Source organism: Macrobrachium nipponense, chromosome 49 (assembly GCF_015104395.2).
Source record: "Macrobrachium nipponense isolate FS-2020 chromosome 49, ASM1510439v2, whole genome shotgun sequence".
Classification (NCBI taxonomy): domain Eukaryota; kingdom Metazoa; phylum Arthropoda; class Malacostraca; order Decapoda; family Palaemonidae; genus Macrobrachium; species Macrobrachium nipponense.
In genome coordinates, this window is record NC_087224.1 from 8,574,831 (window position 1) to 8,599,359 (window position 24,529).

At 39.1% G+C, this 24,529-nt stretch overlaps 1 protein-coding gene across 1 annotated transcript in view; it reads left to right on the plus strand.

The window, feature by feature from the left end:
- LOC135205305 (uncharacterized) overlaps positions 1 to 24,155 on the plus strand; it is a 38,627-nt gene extending 14,472 nt beyond the window's left edge. The window contains exons 3-10 of the mRNA XM_064235726.1: positions 576 to 641; positions 9,626 to 9,936; positions 11,081 to 11,241; positions 12,067 to 12,179; positions 13,404 to 13,650; positions 14,367 to 14,528; positions 19,182 to 19,285; positions 23,149 to 24,155. Of these exons, the coding sequence (XP_064091796.1) occupies positions 576 to 641; positions 9,626 to 9,936; positions 11,081 to 11,241; positions 12,067 to 12,179; positions 13,404 to 13,650; positions 14,367 to 14,528; positions 19,182 to 19,285; positions 23,149 to 23,913 (1,929 nt within the window). The 3' untranslated portion in view covers positions 23,914 to 24,155. The remainder of the gene's footprint in view (positions 1 to 575; positions 642 to 9,625; positions 9,937 to 11,080; positions 11,242 to 12,066; positions 12,180 to 13,403; positions 13,651 to 14,366; positions 14,529 to 19,181; positions 19,286 to 23,148) is intronic.
- The last annotated feature ends 374 nt before the right edge of the window (positions 24,156 to 24,529 follow it).

Here is a 24,529-nt window from a genome sequence, read left to right on the forward strand (position 1 = left end):
ACCCTTGCTTGGGTTAGGTTGGTTCATGTTGATCATTGATGTACATATTAAGGTATATTTTCATTTAAGGTAGTAAATGTTGTTTGACTGTAAGATCTAATGTATTTTATAAGTAATTTCAAACCATTGGTAAAGACTAAAATTCCTGATAGGTCGTGTAATTGCCTTGCTGATAGTTAATATGGCATGATGGTCAGATGTTTTATAGATACTGTTTTCCACTTATTTTCTTCTTTTTTTCTCCAGGGAATATCAATATCCTGTTAATGTAAGAGTTACCACACTGAATTAAAAAGTGTGTTAGTTCAAGAATATGGTTAGAGTGCAGTACGTACTATGTAGTACGTACATATATTTGGAGTTTTGTAGTACCTATTTTGCAAAACCTTACCCTCCACGTTTTGATTGTTTTTGCTCTGCTGTTTTGAAAACAGATGTATACTGTATTACTCATTATTAGCCATTTGGAAATTCACTTGTGTATACATTACTCGTAGTAAGTTCCTTTTCATTCAACTTCTTTACATTTTAAAATCCCTAGACTTATGAGCTGAAAATATTCTTCTGTTTTCCAGAATTTATCTGTGCAAAAAGAGATATTGGATGTTCTCTGCCAGCTGGTATCCATCAATGAGAATCAGGTAAAATCTTTTTTGGTTATTATTGTCATTACAGTATACGTATTAACATTTGTGTCAGATTTCCCCTTTGTAGGAATATGTAGACTTTTAATCATGCTCCTCTGCTTTATGGCATGTGACCTCTCATTAAATGACATTTGAGACCTCCATCGCTGTCTCTCCACTGACTACCTACTATTCTCCCCATCTCTCACATACCTCCCCCTGTAGAGGGGTAGTACTGTCAGTGCACCCCATATGGTGCACTGTAGATATTAATTGAGGTTCTTTGCAGTGTACCTTTGGCTCCTAGCTGCGACCCTTTCATTCCTAATACTGTACCTTCTTCATTCACATTCTTTCTTCCATCTTTCTATCCACCCACTCCAAATTCACTTGTTTCATGTTGGAATTGCAAGGTTGTCCTCCTCTTACACCTTTCAAATCTTTCCTACTCTCTTCTTGTTCAGTACTGAATGACCTCATAGGTCCCAGCGCTTCGCCTTGACCAAAATTTAGTACTATTCTCTTTCTATTTCTCATATATCCAGACCTGCTAAATCTTTCAGACTAATGTATTATCCCAACCTTTAAGTAACCTACCCAGCCACTTCCTCATTTAACATCAGAATTTCCCAATGTATGCCAGTCCCATAGGGTGGGATATTGCCACCAGTGCACCTTATGCATTGCACCGTGGGCATTACTCAAGGTTCTTTGCGGCGTCCCTTCAACCCCTGGGTACAACCTCTTTTATTCATTTTTACTGGTCCTCCGTTCATATTCTCTTTGCTCCATCTTACTTTCCACCCTCTACTAACAATAGATTCATGGTGCAACTGCTTTGAGGTTTTTCTCCTGTTACACCTAAACACTATACAGGCAGTCCCCGGGTTACGACGCGGGTTCCGTTCTTGAGACGCATCGTAAGCCGAAAATCGTCGTAAGCCGGAACATAAAAAATCCTAAGAAGACCTTACTTTTAATGCTTTGGGTGCATTGAAAACTATGTAAACTGCATTCTTATGGCATTTTTCATCAAAAAAAACCTTCAAATATTGATTATCTTGCATTTTTGGTGTCATATTTCATCTGCCAGATGAGCGTTGTAGGCGTCATCCCTGAAAATAATGTCTGATGAATATAATTGAAAAGCGTCGTAACCTCGGAACGTCGTAATCCGAGACCGTCATAACCCGGAGACTGCCTGTATTCATTTCAGTTCAATTCCAATGCATGCCAGTGTTTAAAAATGGAAAAATGTTCCTCTGATTTTGCACTGATAGTCTTTTATACACTTTCATATACAAATTTCCAAAACTGGCCAATAATATGAAAATAAATTAGAGTAGAATTTAGTATGACTTTGAGATAGTTTATGAAATTCTCAAATTCATTTAGGTACTTATCCCAAAGGTTTGCTTGTAGGCATCCAGAGGTACAGGATGTCCCCGGGTTACGACGGGTTCGGCTTACGACGTTCCGAGGTTAAGGCCCTTTTCAATTATATTCATCAGAAATTATTTCCCGGGTTACAACGCCTACAACGCTGATCTGGCAGAAGAAATATGACACCTAAATTCCAAAGTAATCAATATTTGAAGGTTTTTTTTTATTTTTATGAAAAATGCAATAAGAATGTAGTTTACATAGTTTTCAATACACCCCAAGCATTAAAAGTAAGGTTTTCTTACGATTTTTGACGATGTTCCGGCTTATGACAATTTTCGGCTTACAACGCGTCTCAAGAACGTAACCCGGGGACTGCCCGTACTTAGATTGCTGGGTGTATAGATTTCATTTGTATCCAGTGCTGTACATCATTCTGATATTATGTTAAAGATTAATTTCCATGAATTGATTATATCTTCTATATTGCATACTGTTTTCTACTGAACTACTATATCTTAACCCTCTCATGATCTGATGACGCGTAGCGCTTCAATAAATTTTTTGCCGTAAGTGCACAGATGGCAACGCGCCAGGTGCGTCATCTGTAAGTTATTTTCGGGAAAAAAATGAGTCAGTCATAGAAAATGTAGTTGACGCCATTGGGTTGACAGATGATGAATCTCAAAGGAAACGCAAACCCGACACCGCTAGCTTACTTAACTACGATACAAAATGTCAACATAAGTAGGTTGGAAAATCTGAAAATTGCACTCCGGAAAAAATTAACATTTTTTAATCAATTACAGCTCATTAGCAAACACATTTATTGCAAAATTATTGCTTCCACATGAAAGATCAAACATTTCTACACAATTTAGTTATACGGTAAAACAAACTCCCCAAACTTAATTATTATATTTTTCATGATTATTTCCAAAAAATATCTACAATTATTCCTAAAAATTTCACGTTCACATTGTTTTTATTATTTCTAAGCCTCATAAAGATGTTCTGATTGCTTTAGGAAATATTCAATCATTTGCTGACATAATAACACTAACCAGAGGCGTATATCAGTTATAGTTTGGACATACTGAGCTTTGCCAAAAAACTTTTCCATGCGCGTGTTCTTTTCGGCCCCGGGGGGGAAAAGTCGTGTACCTTAACCTTTATTTTTATTGTAGTGTCTTACCGAACAATTATAGAGCCGTGATTTCCACGAGCGGCAGGATACTAAATTCAAATTTAGCGCGTCGGCGTCGCCAACACTGGTGGTGATGACGTCATCTCCCTCCACTCGCGGAGAACCAGGTACAACTGCCCAGGTGAATCCAATTCTTTTCCTGCCGGCGTCCGGTGAACATCGGTGGTCGGTGCGGTTGGATGACTTTGCTTCGCTTTTTTCTTGTGGAATTGATCTTCGGAATTGGTGAAGTACTCTTTTTTGGCGTTGTTGTTATTTTGCTTTTTATTTAGGCGTTGCCATGTCGGATTCTAGTCCGTCGGGAGTTAGGTTTTGCATCTCAGGATGTAAAACTAGATTATCCAAGTTAGAATATGATTCTCACACTAAATGTGTTAAGTGTAGGGGACAGGTTTGTTCAGCAGATCGAACATGTAACGAGTGTAGTGATTGGACTGATTCTCAATGGAAGTTTTTAGTTCATACTCGGAGAAATTAGCTAAAGACAGAATTAGAAAAGCAGCGCTTAGGGAAAGTAGACTTAGCTCCGCTTCGTCTTGCGATGCTTCTGTTCCTTCCTGTTTCTCCTCAAATTGTTATGTCTCCTTTAACTACACCTCCTATTCCTCCTACTAATCCCGCTTCTCCGGCTTCCCGTGTAGTTTCTTCCGACACCATTGCCAGTCTGGAATCGAGGCTAGATCAGAAATTTTCGGTACTAGCGAATACGGTTTTGCAACTTGGTAATTCAGTTAAGACGTTTTTGGAGAAAGCGGCTTCAGGTAAGAGTGTAGTTGAGGGTGCGTCTGTCTGTCCTGACACGTCTCCTAGACAAAGGTCACTGTCCAGCTCCCCCGCACCGGGGAGAGAAGACATACCGGAAGTCCAAGGGAGTCGATCGGGATTTGCCCACAGACAGGCGCCTCTCTTGTTGAGCCTGTTGCGCCTCAACAGGGCTCGGTTAAGCGTTGGAAAGGTGTTGCGGTCAGACGCCTTTCGAATGATTCAAGCGATTCGTCTCCGGTCGCGCGGCGCTCTTGGCGAGATTCGCCCGTTCGCGTCCCTTAAAGAGGCGTTCAGGCGCCGATTCTTCGCCTCCTCCAGTCAAGCGGTATAAGGAGCCTGAGAGTAGGGTTGCGCCGCGACCATTAGCGGCTCGTTCGTCGCCTCAATCTGTGCCTTTTTCGGCTCCATCTACTAGTAGAGATTGTGGTTTTAGCGCTGTAGCTAGCAGTTCTAAGGGTGTTTCTTTAGGCGCTTTTTCGTCTGTTACGCCTGATGCGCCTGTTTCGCCTCGAATTTCGGCGGCTCCGAGCGAGGCGCAAGTAGTTTTTTCCGCCTCCTGCTGAACATTTAGGCTCTTCCAAGCCTACGTTAACTGTTTTTGATTCGTCTCTGGCGCCTTTGCGCAAGCAGTTAGAGATGTTAACCAACTGGATGAATGAGTCCAAGGGTGGTTCGAAACCTTCAGATCCGGTTGTAGTTCCGTCTACTTCTTCGCGGTATCGGAGAATGAAGAAGAAGTAGAGGAGGAGGATTCACATCACCTCTCGTGTTATTCACGTCTCCTTAGATTTCTTCTGGTATCTTATCCAGATTATTTTGAGAAAGCCGGCCCCGCGCTCCCCAACTTCGACTTTTTGATGAGGAGGAAAACTTCAGACCCTCTCCTCCCAAAACTTGTTCTATCTAAAGCGGTTAGACATTCGTTGAAAGAGACGGAGAAATGGATGTCTATGAAAAGAGACTTAGGGAAGGCTCTTTTGCTTACCCTCCCTCTAAGTTGCTTCGTAAGAGGTATAGGTTTTATGTAACTGGGGAAGCTCCTTCTCTGGGAGTTTTCTGCCTCCTCCCAGGGAGACTTCTCCAGTTTAATCGACTCCTCTTAGAAGATCTGCTTTCGCCGCAGCGAAAGTTTTCTTTACAGCGCCTGAGTTGGACCACGTTGTAAAGAATCAATTTAAACTTTTGGAAGTCTTTAGCTTCCTTGATTGGACTATTGGCGCTTTAGCGGCCAAGATCGAAGACTGTCCTTCTCTTTCTCAGGAGTTAGCGGAGGATTGGATTGGTGTTCTGTCCTGTGCGGACAAATCCATTAGGGATGGATGTGATGAGTTAGCTTCGCTCATCGCCTTTGGTACCCTTAAGAAAAGGCAACTTTGGTGCCTCCTTTGCTTCTAAAAGGGTTACGTCCCAACAGAAGTCTGCTCTCTTGTTTGCTCCTTTTGTGAAAGATAACCTCTTTCCAGACGATGTAGTGTTGTCAATTTCGTCTGCGCTAGATAAGAAATTCTACTTTCGGATTTACTGGCACAGTCTACTAAGAGACCTAAAGCTCCTGTGGAGACTGTTCCTTCGGTTTCTCCTCTGACCCAAGCGCCTTTTCGAGGGAGAAAACCCAAGCGCTTCTTTCGGCCGAAGTCGAATTTGCGACCTCAGTCTAAGGCCTCGGCCAAGGTTAACAAACCTTCCAAATGAAAGCTCGGTTCTTCATGCACCAGTGGGAGCCAGGCTGGCGCTGTTTTGGGAGGAATGGGAAAACAGAGGAGCAGAAGCCTGGGTAGTGCAAGTACTCAAGTTCGGCTATCGTATTCCTCTCGTTTCACCTCCCTCGCTCTCACCTGTGCCATTCCATTCCAGGCATACTCTCCGGGCTCAGACAAATTTCTGGCGCTAGCCGCAGAAGTGGAAGCGCTTGTTCTCAAAGAAGCGATAGAACAGATAGAAGGGGATTTTCCTCCAGGCTTTTACAATCGCCTTTTTGTAGTTCCCAAGTCATCAGGGGGCTGGAGGCCGGTTTTGGATGTGAGCGCCCTGAACTTGCATGTCCAGAAAACAAAATTTCATATGGAGACCACTCGGTCGGTTCTGGAGTCCATCAGACGGGGATTGGATGGTCTCTCTGGACATGCAAGACGCTTATTTTCACATTCCGATACATCGCGAATCTCGGAAGTACCTGAGGTTCATGTTCGAAGGCAAGGTGTTTCAGTTTCGGGCGCTTTGCTTCGGACTAGCAACCGCTCCTCAAGTTTTCACCAGGGTTCTATCCCCGATAGGAAGCTGGCTGCACATATTAGGAGTAAGAATCTCCCTCTATCTGGACGATTGGCTTCTCCGGTCGGAATCAGAGAGTCGGTGCATGAAGGACCTTGGAACAACTCTGGATCTTGCCAGAAAGTTAGGAATTCTGGTCAACAAACAGAAGTCCCAGTTGGTTCCATCTCAGAGCATCCTTTATTTGGGGATGATTCTGAATGCTCAAGTTTTTCGGGCTTTTCTGTCCCCGAAGAGGTTCAAGGCTGTCTGGAGACAGTTCAGGAGTTCTTGGACAAAAAGGTAAGTTCTGCCAATCAGTGATGAGGCTCCTGGGCAAATGACGTCAGTGGAGAAATTTGTGACGTTGGGAAGACTGCACATGAGACCTCTGCAGTTTTTCCTGAGAGCCTCTTGGTGCAGGGAAGACACAACCAGACTCGATTACCTTTCCTGTCACAGATCAAATAAAAGAGGACCTAAGGTGGTGGCTCTCTCGAGCAAGGTTGGAAGAAGGGTTAGATTTACGACCCATCCTCCCGAACCTACAGTTCTTTTCCGACGCATCGAACACAGGTTGGGGAGCCCTACTGGGAAATCAACGGACTTCAGGAGCTTGGTCGGAGAAGGAGAAGAAGTTCCACATAAATGTAAAGGAACTGTTAGCAATTTTCTTGGGGCCCAGACAGTTTCGGAGCTTAGTAGAAGGTCGAGTAGTGGCAGTGCATTCCGACAACTCCACGGCTCTCTCGTACGTGCGGAAACAGGGGGGGACTCAGTCTTTCTCTCTGTACGAAGTAGCCAAGGATCTCCTCCTGTGGTCAAACGAAGCGAAGGTTCAGCTAGTCCCGAGATTTGTTCCGGGAAAGATGAACGTCCTGGCGGACGAGTTAAGTCGTCAACAGCAAGTGTTACCTCTGGAGTGGACTTTGGACAACAAGATTTGTCAGAAACTTTGGCGCCTTTGGGACGACCGTCAATAGACCTGTTCGCGACATCAAGGAACAACCGTCTTCCTCTCTTTTGTTCGCCAGTCCCAGATCCTCTAGCTTGGTCGGTGGACGCAATGCTGTTGGATTGGTCGGGTCTGGAAGCTTATGCATTCCCTCCGTTCGGTCTAATAAGAGAGGTGCTGAACAAGTTCATGTCGCACAGCAATGTAACGCTAACGTTAATCGCTCCCTTTTGGCCCAGGAAAGAGTGGTTCCCGGACCTTCTCCAGTTGTTAGTAGACTTCCCCAGACTTCTTCCTCCAGAGAAGTGGCTTCTCAAACAACCTCACTTCAAGAGGTTCCACCAAAACTTGTCCGCTCTAGCTCTGACAGGGTTCAGACTGTCCGGAATCTTGTCAGAGCGAAAGGATTTTCAAGAAGAGCTGCAGAAGCTATCGCTCGTTGTAGGAGAGAGTCTTCTAACAAACTCTATCAAGGGAAGTGGAGAATCTTCAGAGAGTGGTGTAGAAGTGCTAAAGTCTCTACTTCTGCGACCTCTTTAACAGAAATAGCAGATTTTCTTCTATTTCTTAGGAACTCTAAGAAACTGGCTCCTTCGACGATCAGAGGATATAGAGCCATGCTCTCTTCGGTTTTTCGACATCGAGGTTTGGATATTTCCTCCAATTCAGATCTGTCGGACCTCATTAGGTCTTTCGAAACCACTAAGCTCCCGCAAGATACAGTGGCTTGGAACTTAGATGTGGTGCTTAAGTTCCTCATGGGGCCACCGTTTGAGCCTTTGAAGTCGGCTTCACTCAGGAACTTGACTAAGAAGGCACTCTTTCTTATTGCACTAGCTTCTGCTAAGCGTGTCAGCGAATTGCACGCTATAGACAAAAGAGTCGGTTTCTCTCAAGGCAATGCTGTATTTTCGGTATCTTTGACCTTTCTAGCCAAAAATGAGAATCCTTCTAATCCTTGGCCGAGGAGTTTTGTGGTAAGGAACTTATCTGATTTGGTTGGACATGAGGAGGAGGAAAGGCTCTTATGTCCAGTCAGGGCTATTAAGCAGTATCTGTTTGCCACTAAGGGTATTAGAGGACAATCTTCTAAGCTCTGGACCTCGGTTCAAAATCCCTCTCGTCCTCTTTCTAAGAATGCTATATCGTTCTTTATTAGAGAGCTTATCAGGGAAGCTCACTCGCAGTCCGAGAACGACAATCTTTCCGTTCTGAGAGTTAAAGCTCACGAGGTTAGAGCAGTGGCAACTTCTTTAGCATTCAGAAAGAATTTATCTTTAGCTTCGATTCTTCAGAGCACGTTCTGGAGATCGAATTTGGTTTTTTGCGAGTCATTATCTCAAAGAGATAGAAACGGTTTTCGAGAATTGTAAAACGTTAGGTCCGGTGGCGGTTTCTGGCATGGTGTTGGGAGAAACGGCACAGGGGTCGTCACCTCTATGCTAACTTTTCACCTTGAATAGGTTGTCGAGTTCAAGGGAAGCTGGGGGTACTGAGTACCTGGGATACTCACCAGTCTGTTAGGTCAGATTTTACAATGGTTGGGTATATGTGTTTTTAAATCTGGTGTTGGTGACAAATGTTTTGTATGATTGAATTTCTGGTCTTAGCCCAGGGCAAGGGCAATCTTTGTTGTTACTATCCTCCGTCAGTCAGCCTTGACTCGCTTGAACTACGGAAGGATTCCACTCCTGTAGAGGCTAACTTTGGTCAAATTCCAATTCCTCTACATTAGTAAGAAGAGCACCGACCAGAGGCAGTAACAGTCTGCTGTAGCTCTCTTACAAGGTAAGGTACAACAGACACCTTGAGTGTTTACTGGTATTGCAATAAATGTAACCATTTAAAAATACTAGTGGTCCACTGAATCCCACCTTCCCCATAAATGTGTAATCAGCTCTATAATTGTTCGGTAAGACACTACAATAAAAATGAAATTTTCATTATTAAAATGAAGTTTTATTGTATACTTACCGAACAATTATGATTATACCCACCCTCCTCCCTTAGGTGGACGGACGGGCAGAAAGAATTGGATTCACCTGGGCAGTTGTACCTGGTTCTCCCGCGAGTGGAGGGAGATGACGTCATCACCACCAGTGTTGGCGACGCCGACGCGCTAAATTTGAATTTAGTATCCTGCCGCTCGTGGAAATCACGGCTCTATAATTGTTCGGTAAGTATACAATAAAACTTCATTTTAATAATGAAAATTTCATATTTTCGGCCTTTGCGCAAGAGGGTTAATTGACAGCAATTCTATCATAATTATCAGGAACATACATTAAGGGTACAGGTATAGGTAAATAGTATAATGTAATGATTCCTATTGTAGAGAATTGCAGGCTGTGAGTACAGAGTCTTTTTGAATACTTTGGATAACTCGAGACCTAGATATCACGCTCAAGCCTCTCAACTGAAATAATTATTCTCATTCAGAAACTGGTCGTTGCCAAACTAAGAGAAGAACGCAGCAGGAAGCGTCCTCAGTGCTTTGATGATAAGGATCAAAATGAGGTAGTACACTCCACTTCTAATGAACTAGATGGCAGTGATATCCAGCATCAGGACGGCAGGAAATCCTTATTGTCTCCAAGTCTTCCAGGTGCCAAAAGCCCAGAAAGGGCTGATCAGAGTATCTGCAATGCCGGTCAAGGAGTGAAGACCTTACCAATATCATACCCCGAATACCCAGCGGAACGACCAAACAATAATCTTCGTGCCAGTCCAGAACAGCCTCTAGACTGTAGGTAAGATGGCTGACCTATTGTGATGTTATCTTCACAGAAGGTAGGCTTAAATGTAAGTGGGTTTTATTCTCATTCATTTTTTTTTTTTTTAGATCTAAAGGCCACTGCAGGGTCATCCAAATGGCCGTATTTTGGCCAAGTCGAAAGTAAAGAGAACATAAAAGAATGATGTTTAACTTTAGTTAAGACATTCAGGGACAGTAGAAGCAGGGTATCCATAGTCAGAGTAGATGGGAAGAAACAGCAGTCTTGGATTGCTAATTTCCCCTTGGTAATTGGGGCAAGGGCTCAACTAATCATTTTTCTAAGGGCAGGAGAAGATCAAATAAATTTTATAAATCAGGAAACTTGGGTGAGAACATAGTTTAAATAACGAATCATCATCGGTATAAAACTTTTGTTGTATAGGTACCAACTGATGCCTTGCATTTCATGAGGTTGAATAAATGAATAATGTACATGACTACTGTACTATCTATTCTATAAACTTATTTAATTCATTTCTTTGCTCAACTATCCATCTGAGCAACTACAAATTACAGAAATTATATGTTGTGAGTGGGTATATCTTGGATAGTGAGGTTCAAGCGAAAACAGGTTCACTTTGATCACGCATTTTGTGTGTGAGTCAGGTTAAGTCTTGCAGTAAGGTCCACTGGTAAGGTGATCAACTCCGTCACAATGGCCCTGATTCTTTGCTGTTGTAAAGCAGTTTAAAATTATCAGTAATTCACTTTTCTGATCTTTAGGTTTGGCTTGAAGGATTTATTGCTAAATGGGAAGAGACCATAGGGGGAAAAAAATAATTACAAAAGTAGGAAGTAATGCAGCTAAGTCTGAATGACTTTGTATATGAATGCAAAATGAAGAATCTAGGAAATATTTGGTGCTCTGAATTTTGTTTTTCTTTTTTATATCATCTGGCCTTGTTTTTGTTAGATGATGTTCTTTTATTTGAAGATCATATTAATATAACTTCTTTTTTTTTTAAGACCTTTACTTTATTAATAATGCTTTGTTCGTGTATGGAGATTTTTATATTCCATGTAAAGTTGTTAACAAAATGAGGACAGGATATACTAATATTATCATTTCTTAACTGGAATAGGTCCTTGTTAATTCTAACCACAAGATATTTTGTTAGTGTTACAGGAGAAGGGTTTCCTGCCAGTGATCCCAGTAGTCCACAGAGTTGGTGGTGTTCCCCCGAAAAGCGCTTGCATAACTTCCAGCCACCGACAGCAGATTATTCTGTCGAAGATGTTCATGATCTTGTCAGTGAAGATGAATTCATGCATGCTCTAGGTAAGTGGAACTTATCTGTAGACATTCTGGGTTCTTAGTACGACCAACTGCTGCTTAAACTAAAATTGTTTAGGTGTGTTACAAGTTCCTTGGTTGGGTTAATTGGTTATATACCAGTACAGTATATATATCCATAGAAAAGTTATACTTTATAAGGGTAACTGCTGAGATAGTTTGTTGAATGTCCATAACTTCATTGACGAGCAGCACGAATACGTATATAAGTGGTTGCACTGTAAGGCAGTCCCTGGGTTACGGCGTTCCGACTTTATGGCGCTTGGCTCACGGCACTGTTAACCTGATTTTATGGTGCCATAAGTGGTTTTACAGCACCGTATCCAGTTTTACAGTGCCATACCTGTTTTTTCGGTGCCGTAACCTGGTTGGTTTTACAGTTTTGCCACCTTTAGCCCTATATATTTATTCCATTATTATGATGTTCTCTCTCTCTCTCTCTCTCTCTCTCTCTCTCTCCCTCTCTCTCTTTCTCTCTCTTCCTTCTCTCTCTTCCTCCTCTCTCGCTCTCTCTCTCTCTCTCTCTCTCAAAAACCTCTCTCACCTTTTCTCTTCTTCTCCGACCTTTTTTGAATTTTGAATCTGCAATAAATTTTTTTATCTTAATGTTTCCCCCTCCCAGTCTCATAAACTGGGGACTGCCTGTTAAGTGTAGGTACACTGAATATTGTTCTGGATTTTTGTAACCGAGAAATATAAAGAAAGGTTTTTATTTCCTTTTTGTTTGCAAGTATTAAGATGTTATTTTGCATTCAATAAAAGAAGGGTACAAATTGCTATGTAATAATGTATTTTTTTTTTCCCAAACAGGGCTCCTTACTGTTAGTGAGTGCCAAGAAGTTCTTGCGAAAAGGTACGAGAGACGGAAACATAGTGCATATTCTCACGTCTTTTCAAGCACAATATGGGAAAAACCAGAAACGGTAGGTAAACATTGCCCAATAATACATATACTGTTCCTTTGTTTATAATATATTATAGATACGATCGTTTAAGAGGATCTTTAGCTCCTTGCTAATAGACCCATAAGTGCTTCATTGTATATTACACCAATTAGGTGTTTTTTCCCGCTTCCTTAATAGCACAGAGAAATGAGAGTAAATTCAATGCGCAATTTGGCCATTTGCTGTAATGTGATTTATTTTCCAGCATGTATAGGTACTGTACATATTAGGTTTGGTTTAGGTTATGAAACTTTTGGACAAGTATACCAAGGCATATCACTCGTAATGTCTGCCAGTAAATGCATATATAATTGGAAAGTAATTAATTTTCCCACTTATGCAACAATGCTGGTACAGTATTTATTTTTAACAGCTTTTGTCAATATACCTGGTAGCAGCATTCAAAGACCCATAACTTTTTAGTTATGAGCAAATGAAGTAGCTAGATTAGATAACCATATCCCATTAGTTATCATTTTATTAAGGTTGTATTGCAGTGATAGCAAGTAAATTCCTTAGTATGCAGTGCATTCAGCTTTACACCATCACTAGCATTGTGATAGCAATGTCTTAATTTCAACCAACATGGTCATCAAGGCTCAGAAACTAATCCTGTAAAGATGTTATCAGAATAAACATTTCCAGTTTATTTGATAATTGGATCAGCACATGTAGTTTATCAGTGTGTAATTTTATATACAGGCAGTCCCCGGCTTACGACAGGGGTTCCGTTCTTGACGCGTTATAAGCCAAAAATCGCCCTAAGCCGGAAAATGATCAAAAATTGCAAGAAAACCTTAGTTTTAATGCTTTGGGTGTATTAAAAACTATGTAAACTGCCTTTTTATTGCATTTTTCATAAAAATAACCTTCAAATATTTATTATTTTGTATGTTTGGAGTCATATTTCTGCCGCCAGATCAGTGTTGTAAGCGGCGTAACCCTGTAAATAATTTCTGATGAATATAATTGAAAAGCGTCTTAACCTTGGAATGTTGTAAGCCGAACCCGTCATAAGCCGGGGACTGCCTTTATGTGACTAAACCCTTCAAGCCAAAAACAGCTTACTGACCATATTATACTGTATGTTGAATGTTTTTTTATTGAACTTTTAAGCCAAACTGTAGTACCAGTCTTTCATTATGTCAGTTGTTTCTTTTAGTGGTGGTGTGTTAGAGATTGAAAGTGAGCCTTCCATTTCAGCGTCGGAAGCGCAGAGCTTGGTTAACAAGTGGAGCTGGATCCCCTCCAAATTTACGACGCAAGGTCCGACCTCTGTCCCAGCCACCATCTCGCCCCGAGTCCCGTCCAGTATCACCTGCCCAGTCTTCATGCTCACCACCTACCACTTACCTTCCCTCGCAGCCTACATCTCCTCAGTCACTTGAAGAAGATTTCCCCTTGAGTTCACAGTCTTCTGAAGAAATTTGCCCCATGTGTAATGTGAAAGGTAAGTTGAATGTGAAGGGTTTTTGCGATTAATAAGCTAAAAGTACTTCAATATATGTATAGTATTCACATATAGATTCAAGGTCCAATACATCCTCCTGCAAGAAATGTAATGCAGTTGCATGTGAGATAGCTATAAGTCATTTTTTATTTTTTATAATGTATACAAACATCCTTCAGGAGTAAGTAAACTGCTCATAATTGTGTAGCAAGCTCCCAAACAATAAAATGCTTCTGAATAAGATGTAAAAAATTATGGAGCAATCAAGAATTAATGTAGTATAGAAAAAGTCTACAAGCAAAAGCACTGGTATAAAAAGTTTGCAGATCAGTGTAGTGTCAAGGCAATGGTGCACTGTACTACTTGGAAGTAACATTATTGCCTTTGATAAGTTATAAACATCAACACACGTAACACTGTCAGAAAGGCTGTCCACAGTTGTAGTTAAGGAAAGGAAGATATGTGGGTTTTTGGCAGTGCAGTGTGGAACCTGAAATGTCTTCAGTTCTCTACCACCCAACATAGATGAAGGTTTTAGTACTCTATTATATATACTGTATTGTAATAATGTAACTGGCATAATTTTTGTTTTCCATCATGGAGAATAATTTAGAGCTACTTTGATGCCCTAAATAAAATTGTTTTGAAATTCTCTTAATTGTATCATAAATTTTAGCATTCTAAGCAATACACTATATATCACATCTTCAATGTAGGTGCAGACATCCAGTGCGATGGATGTGGAGTCATGTATCATAGTCACTGCGTAGACCTGGAAGACGCAGACCCTCCTCCCTCGTGGCTGTGTCTCACGTGTGAGCAACTGGGAATTCGAGCCTCTACAAGTATCGACCCTCAGCATGATAGCAGGCGTAGAGGTAAGTCAAGGTAATGACGAGTCCTCTTTGTCCTGTGTTCGGAATGGTTGGAACTTGCATGTGGCTTCTTTAGAAGGGTCTGACCCTGATATTATTTTGATAGGTGTAGTTTTTGCTGTGTACAGGCAGCAAAGACGATCTTGATATTGAAATTAGTAGGATCTGATCTTGATATTGAAATTGGTAGGATTAACGATATTGAATATTTCAATTTTTTTTTATATTTTGAATATTTAAAAAGATTGATGTTGATTATAGGTTTGGAGTTGGAATCTAGTGAAACAATAAAAAGGAAAATCAAATAATAGGCAGGTGGAATAAGTTTTATGCATCCAGTAGACTGAAATAGCATACAAAAATAAGATTCTACTTTTAGTTTAGTATGATCTGTATTGGTATACATCATGAATATGACAGTGAAACTATATCTGGTAGATTTTGTTGGTTTGGGAACAAAGATTTCAAAAGACAGTTAGGATTCAGACAGGCGGATAAAATGAGAATTATTACAATAAGGGAAATTGCAAATGGTTATGTAAGAAGATGAGATTGTGATAAAAGGGCATGTCATTTTCACCACTCCATAAAGAATAGCATCAGAAGAATAGGAAGACTCAGACCTACTTGGATGAGAATTAAGAGAAGGGAAGATGGAGATTTGTGGAATATGAAGGTTGGGAAAGATGAGTGATGGACTTTCACAGATACCCTTTGAAAGATAATGGAAAAAGTATGATAGTTACACTGTACTAGATCTCTTGAGTATTAATGTGCTATTTGTAATATTTTCTTTGTATTAAACCAAAGTATTGGGCTCAAACAGCTAGTGATAGAATTTATTTAAAACAATGAATTTGGAAGGCCGGATAGACGTGGAAAAAGAGCATATTTGGAACCTGTGGAAATCAATATTCCCTGGATTACATGGTTTAATAACTTTTTATTTCCCCCTTTTACCACCAGCTTTTAAAATTTTCTTCCTACGTGTGTTGATCCCAGTGTATACAACCTTCCTTCATTTTAAGAGGCAGGTCTCACTTCTTCTGTAGTCAAGACACATCTTTCTTCCTTTTTTTTTTTTACCCGTTCCTTGAAGGAAGTTCCAAGAAATCCAGAAAAAGGAGATTAGGTGAAGACTTGGACCAGTTGGAAGTATATAGGCAGAAAGTGCACAGGGCAGAGGAGAGTGGAGAGAAGTCTTTTCACATGTAACCCAACTCAGGAAAATCAACATTAAAACATTTATGATGATAATGAAATAGAATAGAATAGTATCAACTTTAGGCCAAAGGCCAAGTGCTGAGACCTATGAGGTCATCCAGTGCTGAAAGGGAAATTGACAGTAAGAATGTTTGAAAAGCTGTAACATGAGGAAAACCACACAGTTGCACTTTGAATCAATTGTTAGGAGAGAGTGGATAGTAAGATAGAAGAAAGAGAATATGAGTGGAGGTACAGTTAAAGAAGTGAAAGGCATTGCATCTATGCCTACATTTAACCACAAGAGGTGTACTGATGGTACTACCCCCCTACAGGGATATTGATATCGATGAATTTCTTGTTTTCTCTGGGCTTGGGACAAATATGGGTAACAGGGAGCTAGTTTTAGTGATTTTGCTTTTTAAAATGAGGATACGAATTCGGGCAGAAAATGCATGGAAACAAGAGAGGTTGGAACTTAATCTTGTACAGGGAAACCTTAAAGTAAACTATAATAATAATGGTGGTTATTTTGTTTTTGAATTTAATTTAATTAGTAATGTTGAACAAATCTTTAAAAGATGGGACACTGAAATTTTGGAAAATATCTTAGAATAGAGTAAATGTAATATGCGTAGAGATCAAATTTTTGTAGAATTTTTGGCATAACAGATGTTAAAATCAGGTGTACTTTTGTTAAATCATTTGTATGTTCAGTTTTACTACAGGTGTATAATCATTTGGACAAGAAAAGGCATTTGTGAAGTGCTCCTTATTATTATACTAGAATTTAGAATTTCATTTAAAGTTCTTGTACTTGATCAGCATTTCTAAACAAAGGTGAATGGTAACTAATCGGACGTTTTGTCATGGAAAATAGATAGCTTAGATTTTTCTTCCAGCAGATTATCTACTTAGGTAATACCTAAAATAGACTTTTCAGATATCTAAAATAATTTTTGAAGATATTTAGATCTTGAGTTTTATTTTTTGTATTCTTGCTGGTAATGTCATAAATTATGAACCTATGTACAGTATACATACTTACTGCAATGTTGTTTTTCTGATCTTGAACATTTATATTGCATTGCTGTATACATATAATTTCATCATAAAAGCCAGTAGTATTGCTATACTGTACATATATATACGTATATAATTTTAAAGCATTTTTCCCATAGTTGGTCCTTTCTGAAGAAGCCGTCTTTACTTTTAAGTTGTGCAATATCTTTAGGCGTATAATGCATGAAAGAATATACTATAGGTGGTGTCCTACTAAGGGAGACTGATAAGCTTCTTTAAATATAAGGTAATTGTGACAGTTTGTCATTCGTCTTGATTCTTTCAAGAGAAATGTGATGCTCCAACAGCACAACCTCATGAGTCTTCCATCATACACTGTTTAAGGTGTTAGGGTTTGAAAGAGCTTGCTTCTTTACTGTAATTTTTCTTTATTGTGGTAGACTTGATGTCATAAAAATGAGCTATGAATAAGTGTGCTTTTTTTTATTGTATTTATAGATAAATGGATAGTGTTAAGTATTAGTCAAGTACCTTTTTTGTTTTTCTGAGAGGTAGTGTAAGACTTTTTCATTTGCTGATGATTATGGTACCTATCATTTGTGTATCAAGAATTATTAAAGGTTAGCACAGTTTTGTGCCTTTGTACAACGTTTACGCTAAAATATTTGTAAGCTGACTTTTTTTTGTAGTGGTCCTATAGGGGATGTATCCCACTTTGGTGCTGACTTTACCACCTCCTTGTGAATCAGAATTCTTTAGAGGTTTATGATTCCAGAGTCAGGAATGAGGTTAAATGACTAACTTTGACTTTTGTATGAATGGATTTATGATGCTGAATGAAAGGCTGGGAGTGAAGTTGGTTAACTAGACCAGTTAGTGACCTTTCCAGGATTTGTTTTGAAATGAGAATACTACCCATACAGGACAGTTAACTACCTGTAACAGTAAAATAAATGATCTGGGAAGCTTTTCTGTGTGATTGACTGTTGTCTCTGTCAGCTGAAAGGGCATTGATTAAAATGTACAGCGGTCCCCCCGTATTCGCAGGGGATGCATACCAGACACCCCCGTGAATAGTTAGAACCCGCGAATGTTTGGAACCCCTATGAAAACGCTAAAAACAGCCTATTTTGCTAGTTAAAACTCAAGAAAAACCCACTAAAAATGTGGTTTTTTAATAGTTTTATCACAAAAAATGCATTTTATGATGAAATTGAAAAAAAAAAAACCCAGGAATTTGTGGATATTTCTCATAGAAAAATACCGCGAATGTGCGAATTTTCCGCTAATAATGCAGGGAATCGTTCTTGAGAGAAATCTGCAAATGTGTGAGAACGCGAATACGGGGGTCCACTGTATACTGCACAGGATATGAAAGATCTTTATATACTTTGAATGGTACATTGTATTGTATGCATGAGCATAGCGTGGCATACTATACTGTTTTTATTTTTGAGAGATGCAGTGATCTCACTCAACTAATGGTACTTTATTGCACAGTAAACCCCCCGGATTTGCAGGGGATGTGTATCCCCCCTGAATATTTTAATAGCTTTATCACAAAAAGTGTACCATTTAGGTATAAAAGTGATATGAAAATATACAGTAATTTGTGAATATTTCTTAGTGAAAAATTCCGCAAATAGGTGAATTTTCTGCGAATCAGTGAATCCGCAAATTGCGAGCCCCAAATCTGGGGGTGTTTACTGTAATACTAGTGTTGCATCTTGGAGATAGCTGCTACGTATTTCCCTAAATACCAGACATTTTACGATGGTTGTAAGTTATGGTACAGTCTCTTTATGGGCAGTGTGTACATCTTTTATTATGATTATATTCATTCGTATTTTTAGCTCTTGGAAGGAGAGGTGCTTGGTAGAAGATGTACAGTGGTGAGTTACTCTATAAAGTCCAGACTCATATAACAGTTATTTATTGCGGTCAAAAGTAGGGAGATTATAGGTCATTGTTACTGCTGCTGCATCATCATCATGAAGTAACTTAACCAAACCAGAGTCCCATTTGTAGACTTCCACATGACAGATCTGGAGGACTTTTTCATAAGTTAGAGGTGAGTGAAGCAATGAAGATTAAAGGAAATTGGACAGCTAAGAAGGTAGAGCCAACAAATAAACTATTTTACATACATTTTTATTCGAGGCATGTTCCTATTTGATTGTTTTTAATATCTGTGTACGTAATTCAAATTCAGTGTTATCAGTGTTCAGCTTTCAAATGGGTGCTAGGATGAGGTAAGGTAGCTGTTTTGTTAGTTGGCGTAGAAGCTTCATGTTACTCTTTCTGTGCTTGGATGTGATTGAATTCAGTGCTTCGTTTAGAGAGGACACCACCTTTTGTCTCAGTTGCAATAGCATGCCTACAAAAAATGGAGAAACTGATCATGCGTTTCATGACTAAACGTTTCCACAGAGGCGTTGGAGTTGCGGGAGCATCTGCTACGCCAGAGAGCGGAACTAACGGTTGCTAAATTGCAGCTGGAGGAGAGAAAACAACAGTTAGCTGTAGCCTTTGAGGTGAGTTTCATGTACTGTATATTGTTTGTTTTTATTGCTCTGAATTTTATTTTATTTTGTACAGCACTTAGAACACTGGACAAGGATAATACGTAAATTGAACTTTTATTATACAAAAGTCAAAATGGTTACGGTTATTATCACGTTGGCAGTGCTTGTTCTCTTTGGCTTTGTTTTTAGTACAGTAGTTTTCCTTTCACTAATGAAGTCAGTACACACCTGTGTGGCTGTCTATATATCAGTCTGTGCATATGTTGCCCTGTCTATGAAATATCTTGGCAAATTATTGATGAATTTCAGTAACTGGTATTTTTTTATTGGTGATCTGTGTAACAAGAATTGAATGGCTTTATAACCTAATGTGAGCCCAGAATATTTCAGTTGTTCTACGTAATCTTAAGATATTGGAATCATATGGGCTCACACTACAGATTTCGAAACAGAATTCAGTCTGAGCACCACAACAAAATCTTACAGAAGTTGTCTTCTCTCATCCTGTAAGATTTCATTTTAATCTTGGCAACCACTGGATTGGGTAGATAGAAATTTATGCTCGTAGGTATTGGCCATAAAGTGGTCTGGCATAGTTTAGAAGGTGCTTTCACTGTAGCAGGGTATGCCGATTCTGAATTCCATTGTGTAAACTAATGTACATTATAGGAGAGTGCAGATTTGTGGTATGTTTCCAAATGATATATTGTGATTAAATGGCCTGAATTTATATATGTACAGTATATACAACTTAAGCATTATTAACCCACTGATATTCACCTTCATTGTGGACTTAAACATACAACTTGCGGCCATAAAGAAGCATTCCTTCTCTTACCAGGTGACATTAATTTTAATTTAAACTAGTGAAATTATTATTCTGAGGCTTTTCTTTGTTGCAAGTGTCATCCAGGTTCACCATTGTTAATGAATACAGGTTGACCATCACTAATCCGGCAATCGTTGATCCTTTTCCATCACTGATCCGCCTCTAATTTTGGCTAGAGCAATTTTAAGTTTCCTGATTCACTTCAACAACCTGCTGCTTCTATTGTTGGCTCTACTTGTGTTTATATGAAACTACTCTAGGCACATGATTGCATTTATCTTTTACATTGTAGAAAAAAGAAAGTAGAAAATGAGTAAAATTATAAATGAGGATAGCATAAAATATAAATAAGAATATCAGCATAACAGCACGTAACATAAGCTATAGGATAATTGGCTGAAGTCAGAGAAGAACCAGTAGCAGGAAAAAGAAAAATAAGAATGAGAAGAAAATAGCCACAAATATTCCAATTTCATTTCCAAATTAATTAGCCGAAACTTAGTTTTCTTTCATAATAGTGTTTTGTCATATACGAGAAAACAAATGAATTTGTGCATTCATATGTACCCTACGCATACGATTGCAGTCATCCTTTGGGTTGTAAAAATGAAATTGAAAAATTCGTCAAAATAGATGAGTATAGCATAAAATATATAAAAATTTAAGATGAAGAAAATGAGAATCCTGACAGCCCTTCATCTAACATGTATATGTGCTTAGTTGCAAAGTCCATGTCTTTTTCTTGTGTAATTCAACAGAATTACCTGTACCTTTTAGTTTGCTTGTGCTTCATTAAAATTTCACCAGAATTGATTTACTGGGTATTATAAAGGTAGAATAAAGTGGTTAACTGTTGAGTTAAGTGTATTCTAACCTAACCAGTCTGTAATCTGTTGAAATTGCTAATCTATTACCCTGCAGGTACCAATGATGTCGGATTAGTGATGGTCGCCCTGTGCCGTCATTTCTTTAGTGATTAAGAAATCTACTTTTATCACGTGTAAATGTTGCTTATCGTGTTAACCTTTCAACAAAGTCTCTTCTATTTATACTGATGATTTAGAGTAAGGTCTCTATATACTTATTGTATTTATAACAATTTTATCGTAAAACTAGTTTGATGGTGTTTGCTACTTTAAGGGTTATTAAAGTTAAGTACTTTATCTCAGTTTGACCAGACCACTGAGCTGGTTAACAGCTCTCCTAGGGCTGGCCTGAAGGATTAGAAATTTTCACGTGGCTAGGAACCAATTAGTTATCTAGCATAGGGACCCACAGCTTATTGTGGGATATGAACCATATTATATATCGCGAAATGAATATCTAATCACCAGAAATAAATTCCTGTGATTTCACAATGGGAGAGTAGGGAATCGAACTCCCGACTACCAAATCGGTAGGCGGATACGCAACCCACTCATCCAACGAGGAACAAGGTTTATTAAATAAGGTTCAAAATTGGTGCAAGACCAGATTTAAGCAGCTGGAACTGGTGAACACAGTAATAGAAAACATAAAAAGAATGTAGCTTAGGTGTAAAGGAGTGAGAGAATCTTTCAGTACCCTAACTTGTTATATTTTTTAGTTTTCTTCTTAAGTCGATGATTCTTTCTTCTGAGGACTTCAAATTCTGTAAGTCTTCATATCTTGTATGCTAGCTGCAGTATTCATGTATTTTTATCAAGGCTTAACTTTTTTCTGATTTTTTGATAGGCAAGTGGTGAATCTTGCGGCAGTGTCACACGAGTTATTTTTTTATTTATCAAACCACACAGAACAACCAATATTTAGGGTAGAACTGAAGTTGACTTCGTGTGACACCACCTTGACAAACCTATGGCTTGAATTTTCTTCTAGATTTTGACCATTTGGTATAGCATTTGGGTGCAGGATGCCAGGAAATATTCATGTTTGACTCCTCTATTAATGTTGAAACTGTGCTTGACTTGGAAGTTTTAAATCCTGACACGTTAATGCTAAATTAAATCCTCTGTATCACCAGCAGGTGCAGTCATTGGCTCTGGCAGATTGCTCCTTTGACTTCATACATGAATTCTTGATTCAACTATGTGAATAAAATTAATAGTGATTATTTAACAAATTGTGTTCAATTGTATGTGGATGACACTGTTGAGTTTTACATATGCAAACATTTGACTGGACTCGTAACTGCATTAGCAAATATTATTCATCTGAAGCAGCAAATAGTGCATTATTGAAATTCAATGCTATTGCTATCTTGTTTTTACAAATTTTACACTAGAATAAGATAACAAAAAACTGGGCTCAAATTTTATACATTTTCAACAAAGCGAAAGTGTTGAAAAGGATTCACATAACTTCTTTGGTGAATATCCGTTCTTTACGTTAATTCTCCTGTGCTCTTTTTTTCTTGACTCGGGCAGTCCTCATCAAGTAGCTTAGAGGAACATGAACAAACAAATTTGATTCGACATCAGAATGTTACTTTTATAGTTTACTCCCAAAGCATATTAGTTTTTGTTCCACTTCCCCATTATGTGCTTTGATCTGTTTTACTCTCCACCATGTTTGAGTAGTATCTTGTTTTCCATCCTCTTAGGGTTCTTTGCCTATGATGCTTCCTGTGTGGCCCACTGCAACTGGTACTAAAGGTTCTTTGCAGTATCCCATCAGTCCAGCTCCATATAGCTGTTCAACTTCTTTTTCTACATCTTGCTCCAAATTTTACACTCATTCAAGAGCCAGTTCCATGGGCTGACCTTGCAAAAATTCAGGAATAATATTCAGTTGTGTGATTTGCATATATTTTTTTATAATTAAGATGAATATTTATGATAATTGTGTATTTTATATAAGAGTCCTTTGAGTTATCCATATGGAGAGCTCTTATATAAAATACAAGAGCTCTCCATATGGATAACTCAAAGGACTAGTATGCAGTTTTACAAATTTACAAAAAGTAAAATGATCAGTAGTCATTATTCAAGTTGTTTTGTAGTGTGAAATGAAATTTTGTCTACTTAGCTAGTTATGAATTTCATTTCTTAATGTATCATTTTAGGCACAGCAGATGGAAAGAAAATCTCTACAACAAAAAGAGGATGAAGTTCGCAGAGCAATTCAGCAATTGCACAATTTCATTTACACGTTCCAGCGACCAGAATCTCCCAAGACGCCCAAACCATCAACAGAGGAACCAGAAAACCTTTGCAGTGCAGATATCTCTGCCACCTCACTCAGACATAGTAATACCTCAGACACTGCCTTACCTCCATATTCACCTTCCGACCAGAACTCTCCGGTATCATCAGAAGACCAACCTCCATTGAAGAATGCAACTTCAAAGCTTTTGTATAGCTGTACGCCAATCATTGACTCAACTGAATTACCTCATGTTTCTGCACATACATCCTGTTCACCAGACTCCTCTCCAAGTCATAGATCTCAGACTCGTGTGCCTAAAATAGTTCCACGTCACTCAGCGTCACCCGACCAACTACCAGACTCGACCTCTGATCAGCCTGGCTCTCCAGAAAGCATGTCTCCAAAATCCATCTCACCCGAACCACATCAAACACATAAGTTTCCCTCTCTACATTGCTCCGAGAAGTCCACAGATCGCGACAGAGGACCCACGCAGCATCCACGACGGTTGACAATGAGCAAGTGTGGGTCAGTCAATCCAAAAGTCAAGAGTTCTCTGTCTCATCAAATGGGAGCCATTAACCCAGAGCCAACAGATCTATCAACTTCAGCTCACTCGAGACAGAATGGATTGCCAAGAATGAGAAGAGGTGAGAATAAATCAGTGACCGCTTCCATTTGATAACTTCTCAGTGTTATCATGAATTTTTGTCTTTCATTTTCATTTATGAGTGTACAGAATGGTACTTTATATTGTTTTTGTATTGAAATATAAATAATTCTTATATAGAAACTCCCATTATCCTGTTAAGATATTTTATAGAATATGTTGTTATAAACCTTTTATATGCCTGCCATTATAAGTAGTTTCATGTGCAATGTAATGTGATTTTATCTTTTCTGGTAAAGGCTCATAAATCTAAAGACCCTTTTATATCCTAGATAACCTCTTGTAAAATTCATCACAGTGGAGTCAGTTGTTTGCTGAATTCAGATCTTCAGTCCCATGGTTATAGCGGGGTTCCGTTCCAGCAATGCAGAACATCGTAGTAAAAATTGATAAAAATGAGAGAGAGAGGGAGGGAGGTTTATGTAAGCCTGGGGAAAGAAACAGGTTTTTAAGCTTTGCCATGGTAATAAACTAGTTATCTCCACTCCTTATAGGAGAGACCTCATAGTGAACCCTCCCCGGTGGCTACAACTCCCTAACCGGTTATTAATAAACATTACCTTAATATAATTTATCTAGCCCTAAATCCCCAAAAACCGCACCAAAATTTACCACATTGGCAACCCTG